The sequence below is a fragment of the Sturnira hondurensis genome, unplaced genomic scaffold (genome assembly GCF_014824575.4).
Source record: "Sturnira hondurensis isolate 20B ecotype Veracruz unplaced genomic scaffold, ASM1482457v3 Scaffold0007401, whole genome shotgun sequence".
Lineage (NCBI taxonomy): Eukaryota > Metazoa > Chordata > Mammalia > Chiroptera > Phyllostomidae > Sturnira > Sturnira hondurensis.
The window spans coordinates 1,562,362-1,589,662 of NW_028080032.1; the positions used below are offsets into that span (position 1 = coordinate 1,562,362).

General features: G+C 37.0%; 2 protein-coding genes across 6 annotated transcripts in view; one reads left to right on the forward strand and one right to left on the reverse strand.

Annotated features, from left to right (window-relative positions):
• The window catches only part of SLX4IP (SLX4 interacting protein), a 215,088-nt gene extending 210,406 nt beyond the window's left edge, over positions 1–4,682 (reverse strand). Inside the window, exon 1 of the mRNA XM_037051650.1 lies at positions 3,621–4,682. The gene's annotated coding sequence lies outside the window, so the exon portion shown is untranslated. The remainder of the gene's footprint in view (positions 1–3,620) is intronic.
• MKKS (MKKS centrosomal shuttling protein) lies at positions 4,525–27,007 on the forward strand. 5 transcript variants are annotated; one of them, XM_037051644.1, is made up of 6 exons: positions 4,525–4,546; positions 16,397–16,631; positions 18,954–20,343; positions 23,024–23,199; positions 24,354–24,464; positions 26,366–26,806. In XM_037051644.1, the coding sequence occupies exons 3-6, from the start codon at positions 19,359–19,361 to the stop codon at positions 26,804–26,806; spliced, it is 1,713 nt and encodes a 570-aa protein (XP_036907539.1). In that variant the 5' UTR covers positions 4,525–4,546; positions 16,397–16,631; positions 18,954–19,358. The 5 variants fall into 5 exon arrangements, with proteins under 5 accessions (XP_036907539.1, XP_036907543.1, XP_036907544.1 ...); XM_037051648.1 differs by lacking the exon at positions 4,525–4,546 and adding an exon at positions 4,806–4,907 and having other exon boundaries at positions 26,366–27,007; XM_037051649.1 differs by lacking the exons at positions 4,525–4,546; positions 16,397–16,631 and adding exons at positions 4,806–4,907; positions 5,734–5,735.
• Positions 27,008–27,301: the final 294 nt, after the last annotated feature.

Here is a 27,301-nt window from a genome sequence, read left to right on the forward strand (position 1 = left end):
CAGAAGGGAACTGTAACTGTTCTGCATCCTGGTTGAGATGGTGGTCACATGATCAATGCATTGGTCAAAACTCACGAAATTTACACCTAAGAGTAACTTCTACTACATGCAAAGTAAAAGTATTTTTAAAGCTGCAAAACAAAAAAATCCAATCTTTTCTATCTTGAGAATAAATCAAAATAATGACAAAAGTGAATTTTTAAATGCCCAAGTTATTATAACTGCAATATCTATCTATATATTATCCTACAACGAATATAAGGCATATTCAATTTTAGTTACTAGCTCTGACTTATTCAGGCACAAAATGTCAATACCATAATAAACATGAGGCACTGCTTTGCTAAAATAGAAGCAAAAAAACATTGGAAATGTACCTACATCAACATTAGATATGAGTGGTACTCTCCATTTATGGACAAAAGGGAGTTTTATGACATTTTAGGACTGACTTCATAGATCTCAACTTTACTGCTTAATGAGTAGGTTACCTAACATGCATGGGTTACTATTCTCAATCCCTAAATAGTAATATATAAATAGTAGACTTTAAAGATTTAATAAAGCTTAAAGTAGCTAGACATGTACACATCAAGAGAGATAATCCACTAAAGAGTCAGTGCATATATTTTGCATTTTTAAAAAGCTATGACGTTTTACTCAGAAAACAATTCATAAGCTGCACAATGGCAACAGTAAAGTCCCAATACAAACACATTTTATCCCTGTCACCTCCTGATTTCACTGTATGTAGAAGGTCTGACCGCTAAGTAATAAGTCTTTTTTTTCCTAAGTCAAATAAACTGGAGAAAAACAAGGCAATGTGAAATGAATACTGTGAATATAAAAACAACCCAAATGCCCTTCCACTGGTGAAGGTAAAATAAACTGCCTTATTTCCATGCAGTGAAATACTGCTAAGTGATTAAAAAGCAACAAACTATTGATACTTACAAAATCAAAGATGGCTCTCACCTACAAGCAAGGGAGGCTTCTCCACCACCACCCATACCACCCCCACAAAAAAAAAAATCCAACTCCTACAGTAAGATTCCATCAGATAAAATCCTAGGACAGGTAAACTTAATTAGAGTGACAGAAATCAGATTAGTGGTTGGCTAAAGGACAGTGGCTAAGGGATTACAAAGGGCAAGAGGAAACTTTTGGTGGTGATGGATAAGTTTGGTGGTGATGGTGGTTATTTTGATTGTTCTGATAGTTTTCACTGGTGTATACATCTAAAACACATCAAATTGCACACTTTAAATATGTTCAGTTTATTGTATGACAATTGTATCTCAATAAAGTTGTTTAAAAGAAAACGACCATTAAAAAAGTACATCTTTGTCCTGGCTGGTGCAGCTTAGTGGACTGAGTACCAGCCTGCAAGGTCGCCTGTTCGTTTGATTCCCAGTCAGGGCACATGCCTGGGTTGCAGGCCAGGTACCTACTTGGAAGCCTACAAGAGGCAACCAATCGATGTAGTCCTTGCATATAGATGTTTCTCTTCTTTTCGCCCTCCTCCTCAACAGTAAATAAATAAAATCTAAAGAAAAAAAGCACACAACAAACAAAAAAAGCAGATGCTTATCTTCTTGGCCTGGGACAGGTATAGCTCGAAGATAATGCAGGTTAAATTCCAGACCACCAAAATAAGCATGTATTGCAATAAATCAAGTCATGATTTTTTTTCTGGTGGAAAATTTTGTCTTCTATTTGTAAAAAAAGCAACAGTATAAAGACCAATAACATGAACCTCAATAAAACAAGGTATGCCTATATATGAAAAACAGAAGCAATGAACACTGCCCTTATGTAATGCTGTTCTTCTGCATATTCATAGGATATAAGTATTCACTACATTGTGTAACACTCATATAAAGCTAAATAAAAAACAACAGGGTCTTAATTTTTCTTTTCCCAATGAATACATGGAGACAGACAGAAAGGCTGGACAACTTGCTTAGGACATAGACTAAATAAATGTAAGTTAATTGATTACTGGGAAACTGATTCACCACACTCCCAGTCCAATTCTCTTAAATGCCTTCAAATTCAGCATACAATAGGGAAAATGTAAAAGTCCTTTGCAGTTTCTCTATCTAATATCTTACTGAATCCTTAATTCCATTCATAGGTCTCAACCTCTGCTGATACTGGGCTGGAGCTTTTTTTTAAGCTCTCCAGGTGATTTTCATGAGTAGCAATATTAAGAACTCCAAGATAAGTCAGATCCAGATTTCTCACTAAAGGAAGACAAAAGAAAGCAAGGTGCCACAAAAAGCTTTGGTAAACCACGGCCCAAGGCTTTCCAAATCAATACGGAACTGTTGAACACATGCAGTTTTTTGAGTTCAACATTTAATAAATTAAAAGTAGAAATATACACACAGGTGTCATCATAACAGAAGTTTACACAACAAATTCTCTTCAGACTAAGAAATTCTCTTCAACTTTTTAGAATGCTAAATTGGCATCTTGACATCAAAATGATGAGCTAAAAGCACTGAAAAATGTGCCATATGCCCACTGCATTTAAAACACGTAATTAACTGACACTATATTATGAACCATTTAAGCAGCACAAATTGAAAAGAGACCATCTTTATCTTTAGTCAGTGCCCTGAATGAGTTCCCACCACTCTTTAAGACGGAATTCTTCAGGAAGATTCTGACTCAGTGGTTCTTAAGATGGGGTCTAAGACTGCATTTCTAAGTTACCCAACTGACATCGATGCTGCTGGTACGCAGACAACTTTTAGACAGCAAGTCCCTAACAAACTACAATTATGGTTATGTATAGGTTCCAGGATATACGTGTCAAAAGGAAAAAAAAGTGGCGGGTTGTAGGGGTAAGTAGAAGGAGCAAGTGCATACTTAAATACCTGTATAGTCTAGCAGTGGTAATAAGCACCACAGAATACAGACATACCTCATTTTATTGCACTTGGCTTTACTGTACATCACAGGTACTGAGGTTTTTGTTTGTTTGTTTGTTTGTTGCAAATGGAAGGCAAGACCCTCCAACAGCAAAATGATTACAACTTGCATTTTTTCTCTGACGACCTACATGATTATGGTGGTCTGGAGCCAAACCCGCAATATATCTGAGGTACTATTACTTGCCCCAGCCTAGTAGTTGTCAAGGTTGATAGAACGTAAATTCCATGAAAGAAAGTGTTTTTTCAATTTACTACAGCATTCTTATGGTTTACAACACATTAGGTATTCAATAAATGTAATTGAATAAATGAATGAATACATACATATACAACCTGTTTTATGTCGCAACCCAAAAACGTTTTCAAAGGGGACTAAATATGTGCATATAGATGTTTAATACTAATAACTGACTCACTCGTTGTATTCCATTTTGTCCTTAAAAAAAAATGTTCCACACTAATACTTCCAACTGTAAAACGTTAAAGCTCAGACTTCCCGTACCCTTATGTTTAACGTCTTTTCAGTTCTTTGAAGACAATGACGAGAGGTGGGAGCACAAGGATTCTGCAAAGGCTCAAAAATCAAAAGGGAACACACACAAACACGGGGAGAGACGGGCAAACAATTCAGTTCAAGTGAAGGAACGTCTTAAGTTGTCAGGATTTCCACGTTCTTACCTATGGTGGTGGCAGAGTTTGGGTTCGGGCTTTTATTTGTTTTGTTAGTGTCCAGGGTCACTGGAGTAGTAGTATCTAGTTGCGGAAACTCAGAATAAATCACCCTTCAAAAGCTCTGGAAATTCATACTTCGGGCTCACTTTCCCCTTCCCAGCGTCTCCCCGCGCGCTGGGAAATGCTGCCAGCGCTCAAACAAAACGTAATTTGGACAGCGCCTCTCAAGGTTTGAAGCCAGCTTGAAGCTACAACCAAAACTTAAGATGGCGACAAAACACTAGTCAAGGAGCCTGGATAGCGCCACAACTCTGCCCAAAAGAAAAATGGCCTCTACCCGCGATCCTGCGTTTTTCAAGAGGGACCAAACCCAAAATGGCGGCAAAGGCGGGCTATTCAGAGCCTGTGAACGCGGTGAATACGATTGGCAGCTGAGGCATCACGGTTACTTAGAGTGTTTAACAGCGGAGAAAATTGAAAGAAAAATTGAACGCAACATTTCTACAGTAGAGTGTTTCTTGATACTGGATGTACAAGGATGTAAACATTCTTCGTAATCTTCGATTAGGAAAATTATATAAAAGACAGGTTTGAAAATAAAGGTGGCTTTTACAATGTCGGATAAACTTTAAAATATCCATAAATATAACTTCCTCAATAATTCCTTAGAATGGTAGAGGAGATAAAAATTTTGTCCTACAGCTAACTAGCAAAACTTCAGCTAAGGAGAGAGGGTAGAAGTGGCTTAAGTGCGACCACTCGTACTGCGCATGCCCGCTTTCCAACCCAATCCGGAGTAGTAGTGGTATCCTTTTCTCCTGGTTTTCATGGTAGCCAAAAAGGAGGCTAATGGCGCGGAACGGTAGACTCAGGAGCTTTGTGATTGGTCAGATCGGGGAGGCCTGAGACGCTACCTTCGATTACTTTATTAGGTAAGTGCTTCTAAAACACGGGCCATAAAGAAGGTACTGTGTCAGTCTCATGTGTTATTTAAATTTTTAAATTTCAACAATTTACTGAGATTGATGCTGAATAAACCCTGCCCTCGGAGAGTTACGCTAAAAATCCCGTCCTCTTCCCCCCCCCCCCTCCGGCCAAGGCCACTGCGTCCGAGGGCGGCCAAGAACTTCTCTAAAACCCGGAGACCGGAATTTTGCGCGGGACCCGCGACAATCGCGGTGCTACGTAAGCTGCGTCTCCAAGCACAAGTGAGGGGCGCGTGGCTGCGTGAAGCTCGGCCTCTGCGTCCCGTTGGTGGCGGTGACCTAGGGAGGCGCGGCGCCTGGTGGGCAGGTGAGAGCGCTGGAATCTCATGTGGTAAAGCTAGTTTACTACTGGGCCGAAGAGAGGTGACTTATAGGTGCTCCTCTTCCCCATTCCCGGAAAGGTCACGGGTGTCCTCAGAAGGACATTTGGGGGCGGGGATAAGAAGGTTGGCTCCTGTGAAAGCTGAAGACCTACCTTTAAAAAAGCTGTAGGCAGGCCCTGGTGGGGTGGCCTAGTTGGTTGGAGAGTGTCCGGTACAACAGAAAGGTTGCGGTCAGATCATGGGTCAGGGCACATCCTCCTAGGTTATTGTTCCATCCTCCATCAGGCGCCTAAGGGAGACGACCGATCCATGTTCCTCTTTCTCTAAAATCCATAAACATACTCTCCAGTGAGGATTTTTTTTTTTAAGCTATAGGCAGTAAATACTTGTCGGTGGCAAGAATGCGGATGGCGAGAGTTTGTTCAGTATTGTGAGTAGAGTTCCAGGTGTGGAGCGTCCTCACTGTTTCATCTGCTCGGGCACACCTCGAAGTAGGTGGAGAAGGTTTGCCAGTGAAAGCACCGATTGCACTTGCGCTGCCACCTTCTAGCAGGACCCTGTGACTCGTCGGTTAGTCCTGTTCCTTTGGGGTGGCACTGGCCGCCTGTGTCTATCTGGAAGGTGGGAGCCACCCTTTGACGTGGAACTGGACATCGGAACTGTTGCACAGCTAGCGTGATAGTGTCAACCGTGTGAAAACAGAAGCAGGACTCGGTGCCTTTGAGTTTACAGAAATTGAAACCCTTTTAAGGTCATGTTCATCTTTCTTCCCAAGAAGACCATGCCCAAGATCCTATTGCCATTTTTCAGAAGTTCTCATTACTTGCAGTTTCATTCATTCATTAACATTGTCAATTTATCCATACTACACATAGACTACCATATTTTGCCGTGTATAATATGCACTTCTTTGCCCAAATTTTTGAGAGAAAAATAAGGATGAGCATTATACGTGGATAGTACCTGAAATACCTTGTATGTGTTCTTGTATTTTGTAATTATTTATTACATAAAATTTTGTGTACCATAATATGTTCAAAAATAAATGCTAGAATTCCTTTATAGTACAAAAACAAGTATCTAAATATAAATAAATAATTAATTAAATTAAAAAATTAAGACAAAAGTTTTTTTTCCTGAAAGTTTGGGCAAAAAATGTGGGTGTGCATTAAACCTTGGAGCACATTATACATGGCAAAATATGGATATTTGATGTATATTCTATAGAATTTTTATATATACTACATATGTATAACAGTGTATATCTCTCGTACTTAAGTAGCAAATATAGCAGTGACCAAGGCAGGCATGGAGTTTATATTCAGGTGATAGGAAAAGAAACAATAAACAAGTCTATTGATAAATGAATGAGATATTTCCAGGTTTTCCTAGGTTGAGTTTCCTAGTAAGCAGACTCTCAGGAAACTTGAGAGCAGGATATTTATTAGGAAGGACTTTTGGATCATTAACTGAGGAAGAAAGCAAGCAGGATTGGGTGAATAGAAAAAGTTGAGTTGCTATGCAGTCCCAACGGAGGACACCCCCCCACCTCCCGTCTCACAGGAATACAGGCGCTTGATTGGACCTTCAAGATTGTCAAAAGTTGAAGGGAGGAGCCAAAACCTTGAAGGGCGGAGCCAACCCTTCATACCCCTGCATTGATTTGATGGATGCCTGTTGCCCTGGAAAGAGGGCATAACTTCAACTCTTATTTTTTTTTAAGATTATATTTATTTATTTTTAGAGCAAGTGGAAGGGAGGGAGAGAAACACTGTTCAGTTGCCTTTTGCACGTTCCCAACCTGGGACCTGATGGGAAACCCACGTATGTTCCCTGACCAGGAATTGAACCAGCAACTTTTTGGTTCCAACACCAGTGCTCAGTGCACTGGGCTGCACCTGCCAGGGCTTCAGCTCTCTTTAGCATAGTCTATCCTGCAAGGGGACTGACCATTGAGGCCTCCCTCAGCACTTCCAGGAGCTAAGGAAGTGTCCCATTCTAAGGGGTATCAGGGTGGCACATCACAGCATTCACTGCAAAGTTAGGCCTTTGAAGGTAATAGGAAGATGTGCTAAAGAATATTGGGGGTGAGAGAGGGAAAAACTTTAGAATAGGGGCTCAGAGAAAGGCACTTGGAGAAGATAGCCTCTGCACCAACAGCCAAAGCACTGGAACAAGCCACCTTGTGTAGAACAAGCCACCTTGTGTAGAACAAGGGGAACAAGACTCTACTTTCCGCTCTGCACTGAGAATATAACAGAGAAACGAAACAAATGACTGCTACCTTCTGTTACAGTGGGTGGCAGTTACCATTTTTTATAGATACTGACACCTTGCTGTAACTAAAGATGGAGTAAGTAAAAAATGGATTGAGACTAATTCAGAGGAGGATATAGGAGAAGATGAGGAGTTTGGGAAAATTAGTCAACTTGGTAAAGACTTTTGATCTATGCGGTATTTTTTTTCTTCCATAGAGCATTTAATTGTGTCTCAGTAGGATCCTGCCTTTCTTTTCTCAAGGCTATACTCTCTGGGAGGTTGGGAACCATGCCTTGTTCATTTTGGTAGCCTCACCTCTGCACCTTCTCCCAGCCTGAAGTCTTGCTAATACCTAATCGACACTAAGTAAACATTTGAATAAAATTAATCTCACACATATTTGAAGTGAAAATCAATAATCCCTAAAAGATATAAACACTGTAAATATGACCATTTGGATCTGTCTTTTCATTAGTCCCCAGTTATATGTTATAACCAAATATTTGTTGAAATATTAAATGTTAATATACAATAGCTTTGGTCAAAAAGGAATCTCCAGAGGTGGCTATTTTTGTATATGATTTGTATGTAAGATAATATACTTTCAAAACTAATAATAGCAGCCATGTATTGAATACTTTCCACATATTAGACACTGTACTAATAAATACGTAAATAGTAATAAGATTGCCCCTAACATTTTCCAATTACATATAGTAATCTTCATTATGTAGCCCTATATTACAGATTATAAAACTGAGTCTGAAAGGAAGTAATTTGCCCAATATCATAACTAATTTATGGTGGACGTTAGAATTTGATTCCCATCATTACTCAGAGCCTCATCACACTAGGACTCTCATATTTAATTAGTAGGCAACTTTATTAACTGTTTTCAGAGAGACAAATGTGAAATTATTCATCATCTTTGTTTTTTACTCTGTCCCTGAGTATTCCTATTTTCCTTCACAATTAGTTTTCCTGGCTCTCACTTTAGGAGCTTGTCTCTTACCTTTCCTATAACATTGTGGAATCTGACTATAGGTCCACCTCACTCTAATCAAAAGAGCTCCAAAGACCTCACAACCTCTCTCTTGAGAATCCCAGTATATTTATTGACATCTAAGCTAAATGAAACTTCCCAGAGAAGTGGGCCTCCTTCATGGGGACCACTTCCCTTAGCCATTCCAGTCCTTTCCTCCAGGTTGACTCCCAGTAATATTTTTCCTTTTAAAATAATATAATAATAATAATAGCTAGCAATCACTGAGTCCAGACTAAGTGCCAGGTATTGAGCCAACTACACAATAACCTTGTGATATGGAAGTCATTATTCTTATTTTACAGATGATGGAATAGGCATAGTGAGGCTAAGTGACTCGTCCAAGGTCACACAGCCGGTTGTAAAGTGGTAAGGTAGTGAGTGAAAGCCCAGGCAGTAGAATTCTACAATTCATCTCCTTAACCAGTCCAGGACAATGCATTCTTACCAAAATAATTGGCTGTGCTTTCCCTTCTGATGCTGGTATAGAGGAACTAGATCCTGATGGGCTTTTATGCTGTACTAAGAAATTTGTACTACACTTCCTAGTCAAAAATGTCACTGAAGACCTTTAAGCAAAGCAGCAACGTGACCAGATTTGTTGGGATTTTTTGCAAGATAACTGTGTTGATAATTTAGAGAACGGATTAGTGGGAAGTAGACTAGAGCAGTGGTTCTCAAACTTTAGCTTCAGAACTACCTAACAATTTGTTAAAATACAGATTACTGGATCCTAGAATTTCTGATTTAATAGGTCAGGGGCAGCCCAAGAATTTGCATCTCTAATTAAATTCCCAGCTGCTGCTACTGCTACTGGTGAGGGGACCACACTTTGAGAACCAGTGGACTAGAACCAGCCACAAGGTAATGTGAGGTAATCAGGACTATAGCTCTGGGGAGAAGTTACATCGAAGAAATGCCATGTCAAGTGGCTTGTTGAGTATAAGGAAAAGGGTAGAGTTTGCTGTATCTGGACTTCTGAATTGAATGAATTGGTAGGTAATGCTTTTTTTTATTCTAACCAAAACGGGAAATACAGATTGATAAGTAATTTGGGAAGGAAAGAGATTTATTTTTACATCATATAGAAATGAGTTTAGAAATTAGTTTAGACTCTTTATGGGCACAGTTAGGTAAAGGTGAATAGTAGTAGTTGAACATACCGAGTTTAAACTGGAGAAGTAGATGGAGAGTAATTAGTGGATGTGTTAAAGTAGAAGCTTTGGATGTGAAACAGACCACCCAGGAAGCAAGAATACGGGGACAGGCTGGCCAAGGACAGATCTTTAATAAGATTGAATAGGTAGATGGAAACTGAGGGGCTGTTGTAAAGGAGATTGAAAAGGAATAGACAAGAATCCAAGTACTTGATGAGTTTCAAGAGCACATCAAAATGCTTAGAAAGATCAAATAAGGGGAGAGATTGGTGATCTTTATAGTCAGAGCAGTTTCCATGGAGAATGGGGAAAGAAAGCAGATAACTTGGGTTTGAAGATGGAAGTTGAAAGTGACTCCGGAAAAAGAAGCATTATTTGAAAAGAATCCGATTCTGTAGTAACTGGAGGGAAACTGATAAGAGGCAGCTGCTTTAGGGAATTTGTTTTTGGTTTTCAGTGAAGAAAAATGGGCAGGTTATGCAGAGGAGGACGATCCATTACCAGTAGGAAGTGAGGGAAAAAGAGAGGTCAGAGGAGTTACAATCTGAAGACACAGTAGAAGGTGGCACTGACTGGAGTATAGTTAACAGGTCCTTCCTCTGAGACAGGGAGGGAGGGAGTTAAGATCCAGAGTGAGATGGAGAAGTTTTTACATGTGGGAATAGGAAGGTGAGGGTGCTAATGCCCAGTAGCCACAATTTTGTCTGGCTGACAGGTTGGGTATCTGCAGAAACAAAGGTGGAGAGTAAAATGGACCTTCAAAGATGATGAAGAGAGCAATCGGCTTTTTAGAGATTCAGAGCTGACCAGGAGTGTTGAAAGCCACCTCTGGAACACCAGGCATCTACACATTGAATCTGGACACTTTGGCTGCCTGCCTGATACCTCCTTCCCCACACCAACCCCAGCATCCAGAGGCAGCCAGGTATAAAAACAGCAAAAGGGGATAGAAAGCTTTTCATATAACTACAAACTTTATAAACTGTAAAAACTTTAAACAACACTTCAGCTTTTCTGGTAAGCCACAGGCTGCCAGTAAACTGATTTTCTCTTCCTCATTAGTTACTAATTACTCATTCTTCTCATTCTACACTGCCAACTATTAGTAAAGCTCCCACATAAAACTCATGATGCTTTCAGTATATCATTTATTTGTAAATGCATCAACTTCACAGTAATGGAGGATGTGGATGGCAAAGACCATAAAATATTTATGCATAACTGTGTTGACCTTGACTGCACTGTATGACTACTGACTAGGCTGTGCTGTCAGCAGCCCAGCTACTGAGTGTAGGTCAAGCTGACCTTGATTCAGTGTGGGAGCAGGGAAGGTGGTTGGATTTTTGCTGAATGGAAATGTTAGAACTCAGGTAGGATCCATTTAGTTCATCAGGAGATGACAGTAATGTTTTGTTGTGTGTGTTTTTACAAGAGTGGGATAGTTCAGCAAAACTGTTAATTTAGGTTATATAGTTAGAAAAAAAGGAAACTATTGTTCTCTGTAGCATGTCAGTTGAATGGTCATAAAGACAATATTCAGTTCCTTCCAACATGTATATACATAAAATTGCAAAAATTTGACCTGCTATATTAAAAATTGAGGATAAGATTTTTAGCTTCAACAATTGGAACTCAGGAATGAAGAATTCACAAATAACCTAAAGTAAATACCGTCACTGTACAAGAAAAGGTATACAGTTTCAGTAGACTTCATCAGATATCACAATCACAGAGCGGGGTCAATTAATTGTTAGCAGTCTGTCGTGTGTCCTCTTCATGATTAAAATACATTGGGTGGAAGTTTTTAAAAATAGTTTTTCCAAATACTTTAAGCAGAGCAGCAATGAAGACAAAAAAAAAAAAAAAGGATCTGCCTAATACTGTATCCAACAGACCAGCAGATGGCGCCCAGCAAACCCAGTAGGCAAAGTACAAACCTTTTACAGAATATTTACTGCATCCAGGTTGTTGTGAACTTAATTTAGCATTGCCAATAGCAACCCTTGGTGGTTTCACTTGACACGATGCTACATAGAAAGAGTAATCTGATAGCTATAGCCAGGCTGTTTAGGATTTTCTAGGAAGCTTACTGGTAATTGCCTTTTTGCCTTTCACCATACTGTGCAATGCTATCACCCAAAAACCTTCATTTAGCTTGGAATGTAACAAGTTGTAGTAAGCCTGTCAGGCCTTAGTGGTAGGAATTGAGGAGACCGTAATCTCTGTAATACGGGGAGAGAAATTTGCTATTCTAGACACGGTGTGCCTTAACTTTAGAGAGTATTGTGGTCAGAAGCATATAACTCAGTGTTTTCTTAGCTTATATTTCTATGTACTCAAAAAGAATACAATATTTTAATGGGGTGAGATACAACAAGCTTCTCCCCATTCTGTTCATTAATCTCTTGCTATTTATTCTGTGCTAAGAACTAAGCTAAAGAAAACTGAACTAAAATGAGCCCAGCTAATCTCAACTATTAGTAGATCCCAGATGTTGTGTTTGGAGAATAATAGATTCTTTTGCCCTCTCATTTTGGACAGAGTGACATGAGATTACAGTTAACCTCTTACATACCTGACATAAGAGTCAGAAGAATGTGCGAGGCTTAATACACTGGATAGTTGACCTCTGTGACCCTCAAAAGCATGCATCATGCGCTTAGAATTTTCTTCTTGTCCATCATCATGCACTGGAAATTCTGATTGACTCTATTGCCAAAGCTAGGACACTAATTCTTAACTTTTGAAAATTGCGTAATAGAATATCAGCCAAGACCTTTAGGACTCTGCCATCTAAGTTGAGTGCCAAAATTAACTGACATTAATCTTGGAATCAATCATTTAGTATTTATTTCTAAAGTAGTATCATAAAATTGCTATAAAAACAAAATAAAAAATATAAAACCTTCTGAATAATGCAAGGTATATATTTTTGAAAGAAGAGTCTAAGAAAGCATAATCTGTTAAGATTGCCCCTAACGTTTTCCAAACTTAACAAAAGGTATTTTGATGTATAAAACTATACATACCTACTTTCTATTTTACTTATCTAAAACTTACTAATTTCATTTGTCTTGGTTTAATGAGTCCCTAGCCTTCTGTTTTTGTTTGTTTAATTGTTTAGGAGTGTGTTTAAAGAAGATTCAGAAAAGATAAGGAAAGGGGAGTGACAAGTACACTCTAGGAGGGTAAGAGGAAGGAAAATACCTTCTGCTGTCATTTCTGTTGCTGCTTTCTTCCCAAGAAAAGCTCCATGAACAACAAGCACTAACTTATCTTAGGGACCAACCTGAAATTGCTCATCAAATATGAATCATTTTGAGGGCCTTTTTTAGAAATGCTTATTTCAGATGCAGGGATCTCTGGTGTCCATAAAATAGTTCCATACCTCTGGAATGATTTGCTAAGTGTTTTGAGGGAAAAACCATCTCAAGATACACTTTATTTAGCTTAATTTTCCATTTCCAAATTGAATTTCCTAGTCTCCCTGCTTCTCGGCACTATAAACCTTTGTAAAAATCAGGATTTTAAAACCTTGTAAGCTTATATATGAAAAATGAGTTGTTAAGAAATCTAGTAGGTCTATATCGTATTCCTTGAAGCAGCATATATTGGCGGCAAGCATAGGCTCTAGAGCGTTCCCAAGAATGCTTATTACCACAGCATATGTAGCAATAAAAATGGGAAAAAATCAAATTCCTATCAATCAGCGATCTGTCAAATTAGGATATCTCCATACAATCAAAAGCTGTACAGCTATTAAAAATCCTAATGAAGATTAATACTCTTGGGGGGAGAAAAGATTACCAAAATAGCATGTATATTATGATCACATTTTTGTTAAAAATCAAGAAGATTATAGACATGTTTAGTTTTATTTACCTTATTTCTATATTTTCTAACTTTAAAAAATAAACCTATATTATGTTTATTAGAAATGGCAGTGATGCTAATGTTCATTTTGGGGGGAAATCCCAAAGACTTGAAAAGAAAAAAGGAGTTAAATCAAAATCATATCCCCAAAATGTATTTAAATGTTCCACAAAAGGATATGAACAAAATAAGGAACACATTATCTCACTGACTGACTATATCAGATTTCATATTTCAAAGCTTTGTTGTCTTTTTCTCAACTAATGATGAACCTTTTTAGTAAAGTTTTTTGTGTCTGGCCCTGGGAAGTTGGTTATTTAAGTAATAGAATACATGTAATGTGCTGGAAAGCTCTTAAGGAAACAAATTCGGGTTACTAGGCCATTTTAAGATGCTGATTTTAACCTTGGCTGGTGTAGCTCAGTGGATTGAGCGCGGGCCTATGAACCACACAATCACTGTTCGATTCCCAGTCAGGGCACATGCCTGGGTTGCAGGCCAGTTCCCATCAGGGGACTCACGAGAGGCAACCACACATTGATATTTCTCTCCTTCTCTCCTTCCTTTCCCCTCTAAAGATAAATAAGTAAAATATTTTTTTAAAAGAGTGCTAATTTTATCCTGCTTGGTAGAGATGGGCTGTTAGGTGTAAAAACTGTATTTATGTGGATTAAAAGTGAAGACTCTATAAGTACTTTGTAAGTGAAGTTACAAAGTAAGTACTATCATCCTGATCCTAATCATTTTCCAAGGCTCTGTTCAAGGACAACAGAATAATTGTCAGAAAATAGTTATCTGCTCTCTCACCTCCATTAGCCAAATCAGTACAAGAGATAGGGAGAGTTTGAGGACAAGAGAGCACGTAGGTGTTGAGTCAACATTTTAGGTCATTAATCATTAAATCAGCCCACGTCATATATTAACCAGGAAGTGCTGTTACTGGCCCTCAGTGATATGTAGCAAATAATGAGTTTTCAGCCGAAATAGATACTGATTCCCAGGCTTAACTGGGAATCTAGAAAAAGATGTATAGCTCCTTAAGTTATTCTAATAAATAAGAAGAATAGACTGCCAAACAGTATAAATAAAATGGAACACCTCCTTTGTCCTTCACCCATGAATGACCCAAAGTTTCATTTGAGCGCAGGGATCTAATTGGAGGTAACTAATCCGAGACTATTCTTGAGGAAGGTTCACAGTACATCACATTACTGTGATTTACATGGAAAGAATAGTACCACAGTTTTTCAGACATTGATTGCTATGCAAATTGTAGTTTAATTTGTTCTGAATTTTAGTTATTGAGTTATCCCAACTTTACTGTTATAACCATTCATCCAAACAACTCTCTTTTCTATAAGCTGTTTCCTAAAAGTTTATAATTCTGGAAAAAGCTGACTAGTAATCAAGTTATAGTAGTGATCATGGAGAAGTAATCAGCAAATAGCAGAAATGCTCCTTGTTAAAAGTTCCATAACTCGATAGCCTCATGTTGAGAGTGACAGATGTTAAAAGTCACCTTAAGTATCGAGGAGACTAGATATTAATGACAATATCTTCTAAACCTTAAATTCAAGGTATTTTGTGAACAAAAATGTCATGTGTCAGTCAACACAAGCTAGTTGACATAGATGCAGCCCCGTTCCTCCTTTCCTCTAGGAAGTAACACAATACTTCTCCCTTCATTACTCCAAGTCAGCCAGTGCCTCCCTCAGTTGGTTTTTTTATCTTCCAATCTCAGGTGCTCCAAAGGCTTATTTATAGTGGGCTTCAACGAAATGTAATCATGATCCATTTATTGTTGAATTTCTCCAAAGATAGAACATGAGCATGTCAGTAAAACATACTGTCTCTCTAAAGGTTGCATAAAATGTGAAGGATACCAAAGCACTTTAGAGAAGGAAAAGGCCATAAAATACTTTCAGTTAAAAAGTAGGCCATGTTTTCTTCATCTAGAAGTTTAAGTTTAGCCACAAAGTACTTATAAAAGGTAAATTTGGACCTTGGGGAGAAATGGTTTCTAATGCTAGGAATTAATATGTGTACCTAGACATTAACTCCTAAGTTTCTATTTATTTTTAACATATATGCACAGAATGCAAAGACAGTTCAAGTATTTAACTCATTAGTACTGTGTTTTGATCTTGACAAGAGGGAAGGAATAAGTAAAAATTACGTTCAGACATTTTTCTAATGGCATTCATACAAAATTACCATAAGAGATTTCGTGATACTGAAATTCATGCAATTGAACCTAATTCTTAATATATCCTATAGATAATGAAGCAGTCCTTATTGTTCGGTGCTCAGAAAAGAACTTGGAAAGTGGTTACCCTTCATATCAAAACAAGTCTATAAAGTAATCACTAAAGCCTAATGAGTGTCCCTGAAATAAAAAAGTGTAAGGAGTCTTTAGAGTTTATCTAGACTCAAGTTCCCAAACCTAACAGATCTTTAAAGACAGACTTCCTGGCCTCATTCCACACTTACCAAATCAAAGTCAGACGGGGTAAAAATCTGTTTTAAATACTAACTAGCTATGTAACTCCAGGCAAGTTACTAACCCTAGTTTCTTCATGTAAACTGGGTTAACAGTAACCCCCATAGGGTAGAGTTAGTAGTAATAAGGGTTAACAGTCTAAAATGCAATGGTTCTGTACATAATTATGGAAATGGCATGAATTTATCCTACTTCATAGTGTTCAAACCATAATTTTTGGCTACAGTTGAAATCCATGCATGACCCAATCTCAATTGAAACATCACTGATATCCTGACACAATGCAGAATCTAAATTCTCATTGCATATTTAAGGAAATTTTATTTTTAAAAGTTATATCCATGCATGAATGATTGTCTCTCAAGATTTATAAAGCTTTCCTAGCAGGTAATGGTGCTCCTTTACAATTGTTGACTAAAAGTTTAATAATGCTTTATAGGTTTCCCAAGCCTAACTTCCTGCTCTATCTTTAGGTCTATATCATCTTTAGGTCTATATCATACCTAATTAGCATTGCAGTATATCGGAACTAAACACATTTAGAAGTCAGCTTTGGGTAGAGTGTGGTACTCTGCTTGTGGTGCTTTCTAGATGTAATTTGAGGGATTGTTTCGTTTTTTTTCTCTGTTAACCTTTTCTTAGGTGCACTGATGCTGAAGTACTATGAGCTTTCAGAACTTCTGGAAAGACTACAAAGTTCTGGTTGTTATGGTGCCTTTAATTGGGCTCATACACTTGGGATGGCACAGAATCAAAAGTAGTCCTGTTTTCCAAATACCTAACAAGGACAACGTTCCTGGGCCAGATAGTCTGCCAGTTGCAAGTCCTCAGAAAGACCACACCCAGGAGAAGTAGCAGGGTTGCATTCTGCAGGTAAGTTCGACTTAATCTGTAACCAAATGGTATGTTCCAGCCAATGGTATGTTCCAGCAATGGGAAACATTATCTCTAAAATAGTATTGAGTTGTGGCAAAAAAAAAAAACCAACTTAAATTGGTGAGTTACCTGTTGATTTTATTATCTGTGGGCAAAATATTCTTTAGTTACTTCTAGAAAATTTTGTTCTCCATAAACCTTTGACACTTGCCTGGCAGGCTCATTTACATAAAAAGAGAAAGGCCAATCAGTCCATTACTTCTCCTGTCCTTTCCACTAGCAATGTCACCAGGGTCATGAGTGTGTCTAAAGGAGCAGTTGTCTCCTTGCCATAAATCTGTTCTAGAGCACGCAAATCTGTAACTCGCAAAAGGTTATTTTCTTTATTATTCTGTTGTTTCCAGGACAAAACTAATTGTATTTATTTCTCTTTTTTAAAAGATTTTATTTATTTATTTATCTTTTAGAGGGGAAGGAGAGAGGGAGAGAAACATCAATGTATGGTTGCCTTTCGTGCATCCCCTGCTGGGAGTTGGCCTGCAGGGAACTGGCCTTCAACCCAGCATGTGCCCTGACTGGGAATTGAACCGCGATCCTCTGGTTCACAGGCCTGCACTCAATCCACTGAGCTACACCAGCCAGGGCTGTATTTATCTCTTAGTGTCTAGTATTTCAGCTTCAAAATAATTTGTTACTTTTGAGAGTCATCATCACTTTCAATGATTTCTTTCTCATTTTGTGAGGATATTGGTAGCCAAAACATGTGATTACCAGTCTTACTACCACAAGACTGTTGTAGGTGCTAACTTCATTCTACTGAAATTCTACAGTACATTTCACCATTATGTATTGGAAACTTTTTCACAAGAGAAATCATTTTATTGATCACAGTTTCTGTTGTGATTTGTGGTTTGTGTGTGTGCCATAATGTGCAAATTAATGTATGGAAGTTACTTCACTAAGGTTTTATTTAAATGCATTCATGGATTTTGTAGAATCTAAAATAACCATCAAAATAATATTTAAGTACCTTAGCTATTCCTGTCATAAGATGAACAGATTTTTTTCCTCCTCATGGACTTAAAAAAAAAAGATGACTCTGACTTTATTATCACAGGGAGAAAGCTGGCCATCTTTGCCTTTATTTTGACCCAGTTGCCATGGTTTAGCCGCTTTAAGTAAATTGAGAGGAGTGGTAAACAAATTAACACTCCATGTTAGCATTTCCTCATTCTCATCACCTCTTTGTACATCTCAAGTCACTTTTTTAGTCTATGTTATCCTGTGCTCAGAACTTCAGTGAGTTTTATTTATGCTAAATACTGTCCAAGTCTTCAGCATAGGTAGCATATCCCTGAAAATAATAATCAACTGAACCTTCACCTTCAAAACACCAAACCTCAACAGATAAGGTCTATGACCTGAGATTTTTATTCATTCCACCTATTATTAAAGTGTCTGGATTTTATGCCTCAAGTTACACTGTTTATAGCCTTGCTAAGGAAAGTAGTACAAGTGCTAGTGCACTTGGTATATGATAACATTTTATGGCATTTAGACTCTTTGAGAATGAATTGGAAATCAGATCCTATTTTCTGTGTCATCTAGCACATTTTCTGGATTTCGTACTTACTGTCACTAACCAAAATTTTGGGAAGGAGTAGTTGTAGGAAATCAAAACTAAAAATCATTGATTTGATAGTGTAAAACTACAGAAAATGAGCTAACTGTAGACAGATATTTAAAGTATGGTGTGTTGCTTGATTCAATGTGTTGTGCAGACTTCTACAACGAAACACCGACGGTACGTTGGAGTCACTTCAGTGGGAATACTAATAATTACCTGGTTTTCATAATTACTTACAAGCAGAATTTGATATAAATGTACTTCTTTTGAGACCTAAAGTTTCCAAGAAAACCAAAGTTATAGAGAAAAAGGCAATACTGGATCTCGATATAATAGAATAAAAACATTTCGGACTTTCCTTAAGACTCCAAGACCAAATTCTATTAGTTTTATAATGTAGCACTTATCTTCTCAAAGCATATCATATTCAAATAACTGTGCTGTAAGCTTTCTAGCTGTGTTGTTGTACCTTCCAAAATCATTGAATGTCAGTACTTTTTCTCATAGGGATTTATTGAAGAATAAAGGAGTGAATGTTTAGTCTAAGTTGATTTACATTTCTCATTTTCTGGAGGCATGTGCCAATTAATACTTTCTTTTTCTAAAGAAAAATATCCCTGAATAAATTATTAAACTGAAATCTGTAAAATGTTTTGGAATTATTTCTCTAAAATATTTTATTTTTATTTTCTACAGAAAAAAGTTGCTTTGAATCTGAGCTTGATATTGAAAACAGAAATGAAAAACACCAGTTGGATTAGGAAGAACTGGCTTCTTGTAGCTGGTGTTTCTTTCATAGGTGTTCATCTCGGAACATACTTTCTGCAGAGGGCTGCAAAACAGTCTGTAAAATCTCAGTCCGGAAACCAACAAAAGAGTGTCAAAGAATGAAGTAGAATAAATATTCGGAGTTACTAATAATGCCATTAAATACTGCATGCTGATTAGCTTTGTAAACATGAAGCTATTTAATTTTATAACCACAATGCTGCATATTCAGACTTTCGTTCCTGAAGAATGCTTTTTTAAAATGTTAAAATAAATAGAAAACTCTGGTTAACAAAATAAAAGCTGTCTTCACAAATTGCCACCAGAAGTAAGATGTTTCGTTTAGAAGCTAAAAAGCCATCACTTTGTAAAAGTGAACCACTTACGAGTGAGAGAGTTAGAGCTACCCTGTCTGTCTTGAAAGGAGTCCTGACGTCATGCTATGGCCCTTCAGGCCGGCTGAAGCAGCTGCACAATGGCCTGGGGGGCCCTGTGTGCACAACCTCCAAGTCGTCAGCCCTGCTCGCCAACCTCTCCGTCACCCATCCCATTTTAAAGATCCTGACGACTTCTGTGCAGAATCATGTGTCATGCTTCAGTGACTGTGGCTTGTTCACAGCCATTCTTTGCTGCAATCTGATTGAAAATGTTCAGAGAATAGGCTTGACACCCACCACTGTCATTAAATTAAATAAACATCTTTTGAGCCTCTGCACCAGCTACCTCAAGTCTGAGGTCTGTGGTTGTCGAATCCCAGTCGACTTTAGTAGCACTCAGACCCTCCTCTGTTTGATACGCAGTGTGGTAACAAGTAAGCCTGCCTGTATGCTCACCAGCAAGGAAATAGAACACATCAGCACTCTGATTCTCAGAGCCTTTTTGCTTACAATTCCGGAAAACACCAAAGGCCACATCATTTTAGGAAAGAATATAATTGTACCTCTAAAAGGTCAAAGAGTTACAGATTCCACTGTGTTGCCTGGAATACTTATTGAAATGTCAGAAGTTCAATTGATGAAGATACTGCCTTTCAAAAAATCAGATTCCTTCAAGGTGGCCCTCTTTCGTGTGTCTTTATCTGGAGACTTTTCTGATACTGGAGAAGGAACTGTAGTGGTCAATTGTGGTGTTTCTCTTGAAAGTGCAGTTCTGGACCAGTTGCTTAACCTAGGAAGGCAGCTAGTTGGTGACCATGTAGATCTTGTCATGTGCCAAAAAGTGATACACCCATCTTTGAAACAGTTTCTCAGTATGCACGGTGTTATTGCCGTTGACAGAGTCGGAGCGGCTCTGATGGAACCTCTGAGTAAAATGACAGGTAAAAACACTCAGCTTTTGCCCCTTACAGTTAATAAATTATACTTTTTTGAGCAAAGATATTCTTGGTGTGTGTCACTGTTAACATCTTGAAAAATTTTAGAAGCCGCCAACCTCGCAGCTTATGTGAGTATCATTTCTGGCAGCAAACATTTCTGGAAAAGATCCTATATTGTTCACTTATTAAATATTGAGTGATTATGGCTATTTTCTATGCATTTCCCAGTTCTAAAATGTACTACAGAGTCTATTGTCTAAAATTTAACCCCCAAATATCTTACAGATTTTTGAGAATACTAAAATCATTATAATCATAAAGTCTTTAACACTTTTCACAAAATTCTACGTGAGTTTTACAAAGCACTTAAATCCTTCATGATTCAGAAGGCAACTTTGGAAAAAGGATATTCCCTTTTCTTCACTTTTATATAACTCCAGCAAACAACTGCACTGCTGCCTAAGTAGCGGTTCCTAATTAAGGGTGTGTGTGTGTGTGTGTGTGTGTTCTAGCTTTAAATATCCCAAATATTCCCAGCTGAGCTCCTTGAGAACCAGGATCATCTTTTATTTTCAGAGCCTACAGCAGGCCTGGTACATAGTAGGTGTTCCAAAATGTTTGTTGAATTGACTGTAACATAATAACATGCAGAATTATAATAGGCAAAAAATTCACTGTGTTTCACAAACTCAGTAAGTTAAAAGCAGATGTACAGTTGATATGTACCTATAAAATGATAAACTGAAGAGTTCCTCATTTCAGCCACTTTTTAGTATTCCTTTAACTGCATCAACAATCTGTCAGAAAGACGGTTATTTTATTCTGATGAATTATCATTTGTAAGTTACTAGATAAACCATTGTTAAAGTTCACTAATTTTTCTCTTATAAATCATCAAAAAAGGAGTACTATATATGGCAAGGATTGAATATATAACATCTCTGGGTTACTGCCCTACCTTTGTAAGATTGTCAAAAAGGAAATTATTAACTAATGCAAATAGTTATTTGGAATTTATTATTGATATGGGTCAGACTTAAATATTTGATGGCTTTTAGTGAATCAGGTAATTTCCAATTGGGAATATTAGGTATAACATTATTTAGTTGTTATGAAGCATTTTCCTATAAAAATGTGAATGGGCACTGAGTTTGCACACCAGCCCACAATTGTCCTCAATTGTTTATCCCATATGCAATTTAGAACATAGTTTTAATAGAGCTTTAGTCTTCGATCTTGGGATAAAAGACCTTTTGAGACAGAGAGTGGGAAATAATATACATACACACACATATCTAGCCCATGGCTCAGCTGAAATATGTTTTGAGCCTAATTAATTTTTCCAGGGTATATCTAAGTTAACATTACCTCCTTTCTCCCCCCTCAAACAAAATTCCTCTTTATTGATTTGAACCAAATAGTGAAGTCATCATGAAAGGGCAAATAGTGAACTTACTGAGCGTGGATGATGGGAAGCTTGTCATGGCTTAGAGCATTTATAACGTTTGGGTTATTTGTGAAGTAGACCTTGTCTCATTTAACGCTCACATGGGGAAGCCCACCCTGAAAAGTTAATGACATGAATGACTGACTGCAAGTCCAGTAGCTGATAAACAATAAAGCCAGATGCTCTCACTATGTATTCTCTGTTGTGTCTACCACATGAGATTATACAAGATGTAAGCTTTTTACTTTCCCTTAAAATGTAGGTCACTCAAGTATCCCCCTTTTTTTTGAGCCTTCAGAAGTAATGAAAAAAGTATACTCAAGTAAAATTGCACAGTGATTATTTTCTGGGTTCTCAAAATTTTTGAGCTGGAAGCGTTATTAAAAATACTATTTTAACACCCCTTAGGTTTAAAACCTGAAACCGGAAACTGGCCGAAAGGACTGCGTTGCTCAGAGGTTTAATGTTAAGACTTTAAACAGTCATGTTATGACTGTTGTTATTTCTTACACAAGTTTGGGGTCATTTCGTACATCAACTAAGTTTTAGAGATATTGGAAACCTAGTCATCCTGACTTCTCTACTTTTATTAATTTGTGTTTTGTATACTTTCCCTTGTGCAAAGGGCAAGCAAAATAATATATCAAGGAATAACAAAATGAAATTAGAATGTTACATATTTTATTTTGGCATAATTTAGGTAGCTATTTACATATAAACAGTTGCTGGGGGGAAAATACTATATGCTCGCTATATAGAGCCCAAAACTGCTATTTGGGCATTGTAATGCATTCTAATTTGTGTTTTAAGGTGAAGATAATAATGCCTTTTAAAAATAATACCCTCTGCTCTCACTTAACCCTATTCCAGGTTAGTGGGGTTCTTAGGTTTGGATCTGTGATTTATGAATGGGCTTCCAGAGTTCCTGGACTCCTAGAAAATGTATGCAAAATTTTGTGTCCTTTTTTCTGAAGAGTACAAAATAGCTTCTAAAATATGTTCAAGGAAGTCAGTAAACTAACAAGACCTCTGCTTTATGTTGTTTGTATATCATTTTAATAGTAGAACACTACTTATTTATAGGTTTAAGAAGCTGCATCTAATTCTTTATCCTATATGTGATTTTAAATGATATGTTTATGGGACGTACATTGGCTGGGGAAAATATAATTTTAAATGATTGTATACTCCATCTTTACTCATATGCTTTGTGTTTTCTAAACTTTAAAAAAATAGGAACACAGCCTATTGGTTCCCTCAGCTCAATCTCTCCTGGTAGTTATGGAAGTGTGAAAGATTTGTGCACTGCAAAATATGGCTTCAAGTGGTTTTTTCATCTTATTCCCAATGAAGAGACTGTCTGCAGCTTGCTTCTCGGCAACAGAAATGACACTGTCTGGGATGAGTTGAAGGTAAGTAATGAACTTTGACTTCTGTATCTAGGGGCATAGCCATTCAGAAAGATTCGACTACTTTTCACATTGGTAAGCTATGCTCCCCACAACCCCGGTAACTTCTCTAGGTGGTATAGAAAGTGAAAACAACAGAAGTGAGAAGATGACAAGTACACCCTACAGTCACCCTATACCTGGCATGTGTTACTATGAATTATCTGTAGTATTTACAAATAATCTAAACATCCTTAACAAATGAATTTTTCCTAAGAAATTAACTTGAATTATGCACTCTTTGATGCTAAATGTGTGTGAATAATTCACTTAATGAGTTCCCCAGTCATACCCATCATCCACCTCTTAATAGAATCTGTTCTCTACCAGCAATAGCACATGCAACTTTTATACAAGGAAAGTGACAACCTATGGCAGTGGTCACAAGCTTGAAAATTCATGTATATTCAAGGTTACACCCTTGATAAATATTAAAGGTCTATGTGTTTTTAATATAGCTGGGTTATAGCTGTATTATCATTTCCATAGCAATTTGAAATAAATTTTATATTAGTTATTCAGCTAACTTATTTAGACTAAAATAATTTTTTAGTACAGGTACTAGCAAACCTTGCTTACCCAGTTATTTTTATTTTTTTATTTTTTTTTTAAGATTTTATTTATTTATCTTTAGAGGGGAAGGAGAGAGGGAGAGAAACATCAATGTATGGTTGCCTTTTGTGCATCCCCTGCTGGTAGTTAGCCTGCAAGGAACCGGCCTGCAACCCAGGCATGTGCCCTGACTGCGAATTGAACCGCGATCGTCTGGTTCGCAGGCCCACGCTCAATCCACTGAGCTACGCCAGCCAGGGCCTCCCAGTTATTTTTAGACCATTCATTTGTGAATCTCAATTTGAAGAGCTAAATATATATGAAAAATGATATTGATCTGGTCCATGAAAACAAACATTTGGCAAAGATATATTTTTTTAAATATCTAATCTTTATTATTCCAAAATGTATTCATCACACTACAACCTTGGAAACACAGGTTTTGTTCTTTTGCAATTAAAATCAGGCTCTTTGAGTTGACTATCTAAGTTGCCTTGAGAATATGGCTATATTTTTTTGTGTACCTGATGTCACTGTCTGATTCTGATGATTTGTTTCTCGTGCAGCTCACATGTGAGACAGCACTGCATGTTTTACAGTTAACAATCAAGGAACCATGTGTTTTGCTGGGAGGTGGCTGTACTGAAACTCACTTGGCAGCATACATCAGACACGAGGTAGGTTTGATAGTCCTTCTCAGATTAGCTGAATTCTTGGCAGTATTCATTTTATGATAAGCTAAATCATAATTCCCTAGAGCCTTAAATGCTTAATTTCTGTATTGTCTAAATCAGATATTGTATTGGAAAACACTTGAGGAAAATAACACTTGCTAATATAAGGTAATATCTTTATCACAATGACTATTATTAATGTAACCTTTTACCAAATGATCACATTCTTTGTGTTTTGTCTAAATATTGCATGTTGAAATGATTATTCTGTTCATGGGAATTGTCATATTAGAGATATAAGCTGCTGTGATGTAATAGTAAATGATTCACAAGTAAAGTGGTGGATCATCAAGAGAAGACATAATTTTATTTTTTAAAGCATTTCAAGTATTATATTCTATTATAATTTTTAAATCGGTATCCACTTATGATATATACTATTTTTATTAAGTAGAATCTTTTTTATTAATCTAGGAAACCATTTCCTAACAAGAGATTAATTTAATGCATTATAGTTCTACTTAGCTATTAAACACTGGCCTACTTTATTTGAAATTAGACACAAACAGGTATATGTTTCTCAAAACATATGTGCAGATATGAGATATTTGCAGTTGATTCTTTGGTTGGTCAAGAATGTTATTAACCTGGCTGGTGTAGCTCAGTGGATTGGGCGTGGGCCTGTGAACCACAGGATCACGGTTCGATTCCCAGTCAGGGCACATGCCTGGGTTGCAAGCCAGTTCCCAGCAGGGGACCCACGAGAGGCAACCATACATTGATATTTCTCTCCCTCTCTCCTTCCCTTCCCCTCTAAAGATAAATAAATAAAATCTTTTAAAAAATAATGATTCTTAAAAAAAAAAGAATGTTATTAAAAGTCTCTGCAAAGCTTCTGGTGGACAACCAGGACTGGAGAGAGTATAAATGTTTTCTGCAGACATGCCCCACCTTGCTTCCTCAAATAATTTAAAATCTACGTGATGCTAAAGCCCATTCATGAAGATATTACCAGAATATCTATTATGAAAAACAAAATCAGTGCCAATCTGTGGATGCTGAATGGGCAATAAAATGGTCTGTAAATTGGATTGAGTAAACTAGAAAAAGTTTTTTGGAGAATGAAGATATCTTGAGTAAGATTTTGAAGTAACAATTCAGCATTTAAAATATGGAAAAAGAATATGCATTAGAGATTATCTCATCTGGTTCAAACCTCCTGGATAAGAAATTTTTTTAAAAGTGGTCACTTTTTAAGTAGTTAGGAAAAATTTTTAACAAACATTCAATTATTAGTTTACTAATATATTACTTTTTTTCTATCATGACATTTCTAGGATAAACTTTTTAGAATGGTAGAACCAAAAAAAAAGTTTAAGGTCATATTAATTTTCACTAATTTAAAGACAAAGAATATTTTTAATACATTGATGTAAAATTGTACACATTCCTAAATAGTTTTTGTCTTAATATCTATGTTCTCATTTTTAACAAAGCTCAAATATTTTATTGAATATAAATAAGTACTTCATTTAGACATTACTCTTCAGAAACTTCTTCCTGTGTATAAAAACCTATAATATGAGCATTATGCCTTGTTCTTTGTATATGAAGGAGGCACTACTGAGTAGTCATTCAGAATAAGTTGATTATGAGACTTATTATTCATTCATTCTGATATCATAACTGGGTATATATTTTTACTACAAAAAACTAGGTTAAGGCATTATAGCCTGGCAAGCTAACTCGTATATGCCCATTAGCCTTGTGCCAAACTCCTAAATAAATTGAAAGTAAATAGTAACTTTATGAATAAGGGTTTGATCAAGTACTCTATTTTTCAGAAACAGTTTTATAACATTAATTGCTCTGTATATGTTTTTCATTGTTTCCTTACTCTTTAGACTCTTAGTAAATCAGAAAGCATGCTCAAAGATGGTTGGTGTACTCAAACAGAACTTCAGCTGATTACTGAAGCGTTTGGCAGTGCACTAGAATCTCTCACCGGCTCTTTAGAACATGACGGAGGTGAAATTCTCACTGACATGAAGTATGGACACTTTTGGTCAGTTCAGGCAGATTCGCCCTCTGTTGTTCACTGGCCAGATTTGCTTTCAAGATGTGGCTGTGGACTGTATAATAGCCAGGAAGAACTCAACTGGTCTTTCTTAGGGAGTGCTCAGCGTCCTTTTGCACCACAACCCTGCCTTCCACATGAAGCTGTGGGCTCGGCCAACAACCTGACCTTGGACTGTTTCACTGCTAAGCTTAGTGGCCTGAAGGTGGCTGTGGAGACAGCTAATTTGATTTTGGATCTTTCTTATGTCATTGAAGATAAAAACTGATATAAGAAAATAATGTGTTTACATGAAAAAAATAATCAAATGTTAATTAAGAATAATATTGAGTGTATTTGTTCTTTCCCAAAGTCTGTTCTGCATTTTTAATAGATAGCTCACAGAATTATAGATTTACTTATATAAGGAAAAATGTATTCTTGAATAGAAATACCACAGAATAATAAAAATGTGAAGCATTATTAAAGATATTGCAATTATCTTTGATCTTTTACAGATACCAATGTATGTTGCTCTAAATTTTTTTATTTTGACATTATTCTAAGAACATATGGAAATAAAAAAAATTCTAATCTATCCTAATCTATGTCATAGTTTATATATACTTATTATAGATATTTTTGTTTATAGAATTAGATTCCAGAATATCACAGAGCATCCAGTGCCTGTTTCTCAATCAAAAAAAGTTTTCAAACTGCATATTTAGTAAAATTTTGGTGGTCTTTATCTGAGATTATATTTATCCAGTGTTTAGGTAATTGT

Excerpts from the sequence above, each read along its gene's own strand:
- MKKS (XM_037051644.1), top strand. The coding sequence starts at position 19,359 with ATGTTTCGTTTAGAAGCTAAAAAGCCATCACTTTGTAAAAGTGAACCA. Across the intron at positions 20,344-23,023 it reads ACCTCTGAGTAAAATGACAG|GAACACAGCCTATTGGTTCC; the intron begins GTAAAAACACTC and ends TTAAAAAAATAG. Across the intron at positions 23,200-24,353 it reads CTGTCTGGGATGAGTTGAAG|CTCACATGTGAGACAGCACT; the intron begins GTAAGTAATGAA and ends TTTCTCGTGCAG.